Source organism: Dipodomys merriami, unplaced genomic scaffold (assembly GCF_024711535.1).
Source record: "Dipodomys merriami isolate MVZ:Mamm:240054 unplaced genomic scaffold, mDipMer1.0.p SCAF_10, whole genome shotgun sequence".
Taxonomy (NCBI): domain Eukaryota; kingdom Metazoa; phylum Chordata; class Mammalia; order Rodentia; family Heteromyidae; genus Dipodomys; species Dipodomys merriami.
This window is the reverse complement of record NW_027202271.1, coordinates 52,151,135-52,162,136: the sequence shown is the minus strand read 5'-3', so window position 1 is coordinate 52,162,136 and position 11,002 is coordinate 52,151,135. Positions and strand designations below refer to the sequence as shown.

At 40.7% G+C, this 11,002-nt stretch overlaps 1 protein-coding gene across 1 annotated transcript in view; it reads left to right on the top strand.

The window, feature by feature from the left end:
* The first annotated feature begins 415 nt into the window (after positions 1–415).
* Positions 416–11,002, top strand: part of Pah (phenylalanine hydroxylase) — a 56,943-nt gene continuing 46,356 nt past the window's right edge. The window contains exons 1-2 of the mRNA XM_069991509.1: positions 416–564; positions 3,631–3,738. Coding sequence (XP_069847610.1) covers positions 505–564; positions 3,631–3,738 — 168 coding nt within the window. The 5' untranslated portion in view covers positions 416–504. The remainder of the gene's footprint in view (positions 565–3,630; positions 3,739–11,002) is intronic.

Genomic DNA, 11,002 nt, shown 5'->3' with positions numbered 1-11,002 from the left:
ACAAACATCTAATTTAGGATCCTAGTTCTGTTTCTATGGGGGAATGGGGCAATTCTCTGAATGCTGTAGAGCCTCAGCTGTTCCAAGGATAATCCTTCCCCCGCCCCACCTCCCCAGTAGAGAATGCCCAGCCAGATGTGAAGGAGCCCCGCTCCTGGCCAGCGCACAGGTGGCCCTGCGTTCTTTGGCTTCTTCCTTCTGTCCAGGGCAGGCTGCCTAGGGCGACCTTCTGTGTCTGCCACACCCTTCTGGACCTCTCCCCTCCCCCGGGGCAGGTGACCTGGAGGTGGGAGGGTCGCTGGGGGGGGGGGCACACCGTGTTCGGACAACGCCCACTGGGGGCGTGACCAAGCGGGGGGGGGGGGGGGGGGGGGAGACACACTTTTTGGAACCTCTCCTTTATCCCCTGCAATGCCAGTTTAAAAAGCTCAACCCCACGTGTTGAGGACAGACCTGTCCCTTCCTGCTGCCCGGAGGAAAAGACTTCGTTTGCTGGGGGCCAGCATGTCAGCCGTGGTCTTGGAGAATCGAACCTTCAGCCGGAAGCTTTCTGATTTTGGACAGGTGAGGCTGGGCAGGTGAGCCCTGGACGGGCTTGAGTCCCCACTGTGACCGAGATCCAGGAATCCCGACGTTTTCTAGTTTGATTGATCAGTCCAGGACCCTTGAGTTCATCTGAAAATGCCGAGAATAGCGAGCAGCAAAGGCTCTCCTCAAGGATTGCTTCCCGACTAGAAGCACAGTTGAACTGTGTGTGGGGGGGCAGAAAGAGCACTGATTTCAGTGGTTGAGGATCTGATTTTCTGAGCTGCCTCAACCTGTGTGTTCCTGGAGACGGCCCTCTCCTCCCTTATCTTCTTTCTCTTTGGTACATTTTAAAAGGGTTGGTCTTTAATGATCTGGGGTGGAAGATGGGAACCTTCTAGAACTTTTCTGTGTTTAGACAAACCCTCAACCAGATAAGGAAATGGCAAAGAGATAAATGACGTATCATTCTTTCACTTCGGGGAGAAGATGAGGCATAAAGAGCATTTGGAAATTCAGACAGAGAGACAGAGACTGTGCGGAGAGGAAAATGAGCATGAGTTACCTATAGATGTGCTTCGGGGATGGTGCCAGAATGAAACCCCTCTCCAGGATTAGCTGGCTTTCTCTTGAGGTGAAGCCCGTTGCAGAGGTGGGCATCTGTTAGCGTGACTTGGATGCTCACCAGTCACTGCTGGATTCTGAGATTCGAGACACTGCAGGTGAACTTGGGTTCCTTGTAGGATGAGGAGAACAGTTTTCTTTCCAGATTGGGATTGATGAAAAGAGGAGGGTCTATGGCAGCTTTAGCCTAACCAGAGGGTGAAGAACCCTGGGCTGGCTTGCTTTTGATCCTAAGGGAAAGACTTCTGAACATGGAGGCAAATGCTTGAAGTTTAGAAGCACTTAATGTGGGAAGAGGTGGTAGCTGTTGAAGGGTACCAGGAGTGGCTTAATTTTCTTAGAGGTCAACAGGAAAAAACAAAGTTGCCCAGTGAACTAGAAACAGGGAAATCCTTTGTCATTTCAAGAAACCCAGGAAAGACTAATGGCTTCTTGTCTCCTGGTAAGAAAAAAAGGATTAAAAAGGGAGTCTGAAGTAACAGCCTTATGTTCACAGCTCTGGTAAGGCTTAGAAGAGAGAAGGGAGTCTGTAGTAGGCTGTGATTTATGCATAGAGTCAAAAAGGTTTGTGTTCAGATCCTAATTGCATTAACTAAACAGTTGCTTAGCCTTTCTCTGGCTTAATGCTGGCTTGGTACATAAAAACAAAGTACTGCCTAGATCACATTCAAAGTTAAATGAGACAATCCAAATCAATGGTCAGGACATCACAGGCTACATTAAATGCAACATTAAACATCCCTTTAGAAAGATAACATTGTAGTCCAAATAGGGATATATAACAGTCCTATAACAGTCTTTTAATTTATTTGGAATTCTCTGTAATCCCATTTGTTGGTCATTTTGGTACCTCTCCTATGACCTTGTTTCATGTGAGGTTCTGGGAAATTTTGAATTCTCTGAACTGAAAGAGTTTTGTCCTAAGGGTCATCAGTATTCATGCAGGATTTATTATCCTAAGTCACTGATAAGAATCTGCCCAACACAGCCCCTTCTTGTTGGGATGGTATAACACCCATTCCCATTAGTTTCATTCATTTGCTTACAAGAGAGTGATTGTTCTGACCATTTTCTTCCTCCTACTTTTAGAAACATGCTGTCTATCGGTGGACACATGTAGAATTTTATGCATTATTCTAACACTTAAGGAAGTGTTTCAGTAAAGTTTGGACTATTCTCATAAGTCTGGAGTATGTGCTCCATCTTTGGCATTCTTTGGTATTGAGTTAAAGACATCCATTTAATGTGTCCTGAGATTTTTTTTTTTGCCAAGACGGAGAGGTTGTTCATGTGTATGTATAATATTTTTCTTATCATCTTATATAGTTCTATTAATATTTGACTTAAACTCACATTTTCATTTTTCTTTTCTTTTTAAGTGGTATTATGATTTGAACTCAGGGCCTCACACTGGCTATTTATATGCCCTCCTATTTGAACCATTCCACCAGCCATTTTTGTGTTGGTTATTTTTGAAATAGGGCTCCCATTTGTGCTTCTTTTTTTCAGGTTGCTGGAATGGCAGGTTACATGCATCACACCCAGGTATGGGTTGAGATGCCATCTTTTTTCCAGATCTTCACCTCCCAGTCAACTAGGATCCTAAGCTGGAGCCTCAATGTCTGATTGTTACAGTGTTCTTTCATTTTTGTAGTCTGAATATTGTTTTACCAGGATTTATGATATGTCAAGGGTAGAGTTATATAGGGGAACATGAAAAAAAACTTATTTTTGCAGGAAGTGGAGTTTTATAGGAAATACATAAGGCTAAGTGACTTGCCAAAGTGGTAAATGGAAAAGCAAAGATTCCAAATCAAGTCTTTAGACACAAAGGCCCACAAATGTTCCTGCTTTTTGAATTTTATTATCTTTAAGTTGTTGTACAAGGGAGATGCCATTCTACAACAGTTTATAAATACAGTACATCTTGGCTAATGTCACCCTTAAACATTCTCATCCTCCCTCCCAACTCACCCTTTCACTCACGTTTATAAACTGTATTTCTCCCTATTTCTTTCTTTCCATGTTGTATTTCTTAATGTTTTTCTGGGACCTATTTTGTACCACCTTTAAGGACATCTTGGTTTGTTGTATCTACTAAACCAACATTTTACCTCCTGAAGTGGATGGGCACATGGCCTATTCAGATTTGTATCTCTGAAAGACACAATATGGATAGTACCTGGCATTTAGTAGGTGCTCATTAATAGAAGATTTATGGATCTGATTGATGACTAAATCAGTGAATAACTGAAGCTTCCTAACACTGAACACTGAGTATCATTCATCATTTCATTGCACTGGACATCATTTTCTGTTACACTACCTGATTCCATAGAGAATCTATGTAGCTCAATGTAGGCAAAGGCTTCAGGAGAGAAAAAAACAACAACATTGTGCTAACTTTTTCTTTGGAAGTTTCATAGAAATGAATGGCTCAGCTGTGGAAAGCGTTTTAACGAAGCATCTATAATCTTGTAGGAAACAAGCTATATTGAAGACAACTCCAATCAAAATGGTGCCATATCACTGATATTTTCTCTCAAAGAAGAAGTTGGTGCACTGGCCAAAGTCTTGCGCTTATTTGAAGTAAGTACTTTGTTCATCTGTGTTTTTGGATAATGGCATTAGCAAAGTTCTGTGGCATTTTCCAATTATAAATGGCAAAAAAAAAATGAACGCAGGATCTGAAATTGGAAAACTTGATTTTTCGGCTCAGATTCTTACATTAACCAACTTGTCTTCTTTAAGTTATTCCATCTCTGATAACACTTGCCTTGTGGCTTCATTCGGACTTTTGTGACGATATCACGTGTTCTGGGGATTAGGCCTGGTGAAGTTCCCTGGTAATCCCAGCTATCCCAGAGGCAGAAGCTGGAGGATTGTGGTTTGAGGCTGACTCAGAGAAAACATGAGATTTTACCTGAAAAACAAGCTAATGAAACAAGAGCACTGAGAGAGTGGCTGAAGAAGTTGCGCACTTGCTTAGTGAGCATGAGACTCTTGTGTTCAGTCTCATTTCCACCAAAGAACAAACCTAGATGTGTTTAGATATAATTATAGTTGACAATTAGACAAAATGAAATGAGTTGTGAGTTATTTCATTTACCAAATTAACATGGGTTGTCTCCCATGTCTGGGCATAAGTTAATATATGTTTAGTATTTCTTCCTTCAAACAGCTTAGCCTCAAACCGAGTTTTAGAAAGCAACCGATGTTTTTGAAGATGTTACTAGATGTCTTTATATATAAAGTGGTTCCATGATCTATGTGCTAGGAAAGCTTGAGGTTGTACCATTTCAAGTGATTTATTTTATTTATTTTTCTACTGATCCCGGGGCTTGAACTCAGGTCCTGGGCCCTGTCTCTGAGGTAGATTTTTGTTTTTGTTTTTGTTTTTTGCTCAAGGCTAGTGCTCTGCCACTTTAGCCATAATTCCACTTCCATTTTTTTTTTGTGGTTAATCAGAGATAAGGGTTTCATAGACTTTCTTGCCCAGGATGGTTTTGAACTGTGATCTTTACCTCTTTTATGACTCCTGAGTAGCTAGGAGTACATGTGTGAGCCACTGGTGCCTGATGATATCTTTCTTGTTAATAATCTTTCTTCTTAAATAGGAAATGTATGCACTGTTTTCCAGATTTATTACTGTAAGTGTTCTGAATGTTAGGAGCATTGATTAGTATCTTGGGATGGAATTTAGGGCTCATTGGGGTTTTAGTTTGGCATGGTTTCTTGACTTTTGCTGTTCTGGGAATCAAACCTAGGACCTTATGCATCTGAGGCAAGTGCTCTAGCAGTCGGCAACACCCCATGCGACTCTGAGTTCTTTAAGAAAATTAAGCCTAGTGATGAGTATATAAATAAATTGAGAATATACAGATTTCTCTTATGGAAGCATTTCAACGAATTTAGATAGACACTCTATCCTCCTACACCAAGTAATCCCCACTCCTGAAGCATGGGTTTTATAGGGAGACTTCCTTCCAAAGAGCAAGTATGGAGGGAGGAGGAAAAGAGTCACATCCCAGTGGAAAAGCTTGGTAAATATGCCTCAGTCAGGTGACCAAGATCAACATCACCCAAAAGAAACAATGGAAGGCTCACCTTCTTCTTATTAATGCCAATATTATTAAAGTCATGTTGATGGTATGTATCCTGGACATAATGTAATAAAAAATTGGCACCTCATTGGTGTTTTCTTGTGTTTCCAAACTCATAGTCCCAATCGAACCATGAAGAAACCCTCAGATGAACCCCAGTGGAAGGTCTTTGTACAAAATACCTGACAAGCAGTCCTCAAAAGCTAAGAATGCCTGAAAAATTGACACAAGCAGAAGGAAAACATTAGGAAGTCTGAATGTAATGTGATAGCTGGAGTTGAGATCTTAAAATGGTCAAAGACATTAGGTATTAAGTGAAAGAAATTTGAGCCCAGTGTTGGTGGTTCATACCTGTAACCCTAGCTACTCAGGAGGCTGAGATTTTGAATGGCCTAGCCTTTCATGTATATAATAACATATCAATATTGTTTTTTTTGTTGTATATGTGGGTCATGGGGCTTGGACTCTGGGCCTGGGCACTGTCCCTGTGCTCTTCAGCTCAAGGCTAGGTCTCTACCACTTGAGCCATAACAAGAATTCCAGTTTTCTGGTGGTTTATTGGAGATAAGAGTCTCATGGACTTTCTTGCCCAGGCTGGTTTTGTGATCCTCAGATCTCAGCCTCCTGAGTAGCTAGGATTATAGGTGTGAGCCACTGGCACCTGGCATCAATATTGGTTTTTAATGGTAACACATATTCTGAATTCAGAAGAGGTTGGTTGCTGCCAGGCTTCCATGCCTTGCACGCACTATGCAAGCACTATCTTGTCAAGCTATACCCCAATTCTCTTCTTTTAATTTTATGTACACCATAAGTTTTCGTTGTTGTTGTTGTTGTTGTTGTTTGTAGAAAACACTGAGTATTATCATTCAAAGCCAGCCCAGGCAGGAAAGTCCATGAGACCCTATCTTCAATAAATTACCCCCAAACCCCAAAACAAAACAACAACAACAACAGAACAGAATTGGCGCTGTAGCTCCAATGGTAGAGTGCTAGCCTTGAGCAAAAGAAGCTCAGGCACTGTGGCCAGGCCCTGAGTTGAAGTCCCAGGACCAGAAACAAAAGAAAGAAAGAAAATGAAGTGGTGGGGGACAGAATAAATGAATGACTGGGTGAGAACAAGTAATGTGTGGAGAAGACAGACAGGGAATTTCTGAGTGAGAAGAAGCATGTCTGAGATTTGCTCTGTATTTTACAGTTAATCAGATTTTCTTCTTGACAGATTGTCCCTAGGGCCAAAGTGGAGCTAAGAGATTAAGTAATAGTAAATAAAAAGGATGTTTACAATCTAATAGATAAGCCACAAGTAATAAATTACCAGAACTGGGTGGAGTGTTTGTGTGTGTGTGTATGTGTGTGTGTGTGTGCCTGTCTGTCTGTCTCCACACATTCTTTCAAATTGAAATTGCACTGGCTACTCATATTCCCGTTATTCAATATCGGACAGTATTCATATTTGGACATACTCTTATTGTTTTCATGCATGATCATGATACCAAAGATTATAAGTTAACATTTTTTTGCCCCTTAAGGAAAAAAAAATCAGATGATTCAAGGCAATAGTACTTTCTGATTGTCCTCTAGTCCTGGACATCTTCCCAGCCAGGACAATGTTATATGAGTTCAGTAAATTCCTTCCAGCTCTTAAAATATCATGTGTCCTGTTGTGCACATTGCCCTGCAAACTCTGAGTCAACCCCATGGAGGAGTCAGGATCAAGGACTCAGGGAAGGTAAAGCTGTGGCTCTGAGGGCCTCCTGCCTTCTCTGTGTCTCAGTCCTCATCTGTAAAGTGAGAATAATGATAACATCTGCTCCCTAGTTCTGACAATTAAATGACTCAATGCACGTGAAAGCCTCTGAACTGTATGTATGTATATATTGTAAATATGTATGGATGGGTACATATATAGGAGTATGCACATATATATATTTGTGAGTGCAAGGTTTCAGATACATATACAATATCTCCCAGTAGAACATATTAAAGCATCCTTGTTTCTCAAATAAGAAAACAGTGAGTTCTGCAATATATCAACAGACTTCTTGGCTTGGCTAGGTTTGATTCTGTGCCTGAATCCATCTTTTCCTTGAGTGGTCAGCTCTAAAGTCCCCTTCCTGTTAAAATCCTATTGCCTTTCATTAGCTTAGCCCTTTGTAATTATATCAGAATGAGATTGAAATTTCCAAAAGAGATGTGGATTACCTTGTTTGCAGGTGTTGGGTGGGGTGGGGGTTGGGATTGAAATAAATGTTCTAATGATTTAAAGTCAGATGAAGAAGAATATGCTGATGCCTCTACCTATAAAACTGAACATTCCACCACCCTCCCTAGATTGTTTTTAACTCTCGCTTCTTTGCATAGTTATTTGAACATTTTCCATAGCTCTCTACTGGCTCATGTCTCATGCCTTCTTAGGCAAACAGCCCCTGAGAGTCTTTAGGAACAAAGGCTTAGTAATGAGCTACAAAATTAGAAGCAAGTTCTAGGAGAAACTTGTAATGAACAGGCTTCCCACTCTCTTTCAACACCCTGCTAATGAGTCACCTTTCCATGTATTCTCCAGAGAAAGGAGCAAGCAAAGATGTAGATGTACAGATCTCTGAGCTCTGAGGTTATCTCAGAGGTAGCTTCATATCCTAAATTAGCATCATTTATTTATTTCGTGGAGACAGAGACCTTCAGAATAAAGCAAGCTGCCCAAAGCTAGACAGATAAAAATTGCGTCAGAATTTTTTTTTTGGTCAATTGGCCTTTTGGAAACAAAATGGAAATGGCACAGAATATATGTGTTACACCCACTTCCTGTGCCCTAACCCAGTCCAGAGAAACATTTTCTTACTGTTCCATTCTAATTTAAGTATTCACTTCTGAGTATCTCTATTATTAGATCCTCTGTAGCTGATGAGGACCCTGGAGTGAACTGGAAAATCATCCTTTGTCCTTGTAGAACTCGTGACATTAAAAAACCATTACAAAGTAATGTACAACAAACGCTCAGCTGAACTCCAGGTTCCATGATGGGTGTTCATCCAGACCTGAGGTTAAGGAGGTCAGGGGAGATTTCATGGAGACCCAAAAGGGATTAAGTAGAAATCAGGAGGAATAGAGCAGTAAATTCTATAAAGAACAGTTGATTTATGGGAGGGAGGATAAACAAGTGGTGGTCAGGTAGCACAATCCTTGAATCCTTTTCCATCTACCAACGTCAGCATTACTGGGGACAGAGGAGTCGTCCAGGCAGATACATAACAATTGCAATTGAGCTTTGGACTTTAGAGACCCACCTGTGACCCCTGGGCTTGGAGTACAGGATGAGGTGAATCACCAGGACTGATCTTGGGTACATGTTTACTCAGAACACTGTAAAAAATTGAAACAAAGTAAAGCTTTTGAGAAGTGTTCTATGTATTCCTAGCTTCTCCAAAGCTTCTATCATGAAGGGGTGTTGGGTCTTATCAGGAGCTCTTTCTGCATCTATTGAGATGATCATGTGGTTCTTGACCTTCCTTCTGTTGATGTGTTGTATTACATTTTATTGATTTGTGTATGTTGAACCAGCTTTGCCTTCCTGGGATGAATCCTGTTTGATCACAGAGTATGATCCTTATGGTTAGTGGTTGAATTTGATTGACCTGAATTTCAGTAAGAAGTTTTTCATCCATCTGCATTCAAGAGATAGGTACTATAGTTCTCTTTCTTTGATGAGTCCTAATCTGGTTTTGGGATGAGTAATTTTGGTGTCATAGAACGAGTTTGGTAGTGATTCTTTTCTATTTCATTGAAGAGTTTGAGGAGTATTGGTGTGAATTCCCCTATACTTGGAGGGGAGGTCTTTTATCGCCATTTCATTACTTGTTAAGGGTCTATATAATTGGCTTATATATTCTTCTTGGATCAGTTGGTCTCTAGAAATGTATCTATTTGTGCATGCTCTCCAATTTAATATAGTGGCTCACTTGTGTTCCCACTGTGTCTGATCTTACTTTTTTGTTTTGGTTTTCTTAATGGTCTGCTTATCACCTAAAGACTGTATATTTTATTTATTTACCACAGCTACTGTTTACCTCCTTTGTTGAGATGATAGGCTGTATGAGGCAAGGATTTTTATCTGCTCACTGTTACTCCTCACCACCTAGAAAAGCACTTGTCAATTAGAGGTACTCAATATGATACATTATTTTGTTTCTGTTTACAAATATAATGTCCTTGGGACATTCTTTATAAATGTCTTTGCTGTCTCTAGAAACCTCTGAAAGAGCCCAGGATCAAACTTAAATTTAGTCCAAGGCAAAAACACATAGTATTTCAATTATATAGGCTAGTTGTGTTTCACATTCTGCCCAGCCTTTCCTTCTCTCTTTGTAAACATACTCAAAACACCACCCAGGTGACTCTATACACTAGACATAGAATGTAACGAGAACTCCCCGAGCATATGGGAGAGTTACTTGTCCATCACTGAGATGAACCACTGAAGAGGAGGAGACGTTCACTGTGGCTCATGATGCCAGTGGTTTCCTGTTCCTGGATAGCTCACTCCATGCTGTGGACTTGGGATGAATGCAGAACACTGTGCAAGCAAGTACACAATGTGCAGCAATGTGCCTCAAAGTAACCCAGCAATTGATAAACCGATGGAGGGACCAGGGACAAGGCATAGCCTTTTAATGCTTACCCCTAGTGACCTACTTCCTCCTTCTAGGCTCCACCTCCCAAGTCTCTACCACCTGCCAATAACACATCAAATTTTGACGGGGCGGGGGGGGGGGGTGGATTCAACCATTGATGAAGTCAGAGCCCTTAAGATCCAAACACTGCCCTTCCCCCATGAAGTCCATCAGCTGACAACCAATCCTACAGGAGACATTTCAGACTCAGACCAAAACACTATCTATGAATCAAATTAAAATTGTACTAAGGGCATTCCCAGTGTTTCATTCCCATATAATAAAGTTATATTTATTTGAACACAAATTAACAAAAGTTCAAAGTGGCTGATAAGTGTATCCAGAGGTAATGAATAGCAAAATCAGGATTTGAACAAAATCAGAATTTCAAAGCCCCCACTCTTCCCTGCTCTTTCCATACCATTCTCTTTTTTGTTTCATAGAATCAAATGGAAAAGGAGGGGAGGAGACCTTAGCTGGGACCAATTCAAGATTTATTTCATAGAAGAGTAATCATGTAGCAAATATTTCAAAATGCCTAGAAGAATTTGAATGGTCTCATAATTTATTTATTTTATTTTTTCCCAGGACTGGGGCTTGAACTCAGGGCCTGGGCACTGTCTCTGAGTTGCTTTTGCTCTATCACTCTACCACTTGCGCCACAGCACCAATAAGGGCCTTTTCTGTTTATGTGGTACTGAGGAGTTGAACCTAGGGCTTCATGCATGCTAGGCGAGCACCCTACCACTAAGCCACATTCCTAGTCCTGGTCTCATAATTAAAAAAAAAACAAAAAACAAAAAATGATAAATACTTGGAGTGCTGGATCTGTTAACTTGCCTAATTTGATCATTGACAATGCAAACATGTATCAACACATCACATTGTTCTCTACAAATATATACAATCACTTGTCAATTGAAAATGACATTGAACTTAAATGATCCAGAAAGACAAGTTGGTTTTTCATCATTGTGAATTCCATAGTATTTGCTTGTTTCTGAGCTCTCTTTACAGTGTTTTCCTTGTGGGATGCCAACCCAAAGGATCTGTTCCTAGTGAAGTAGATAATTCATCTCA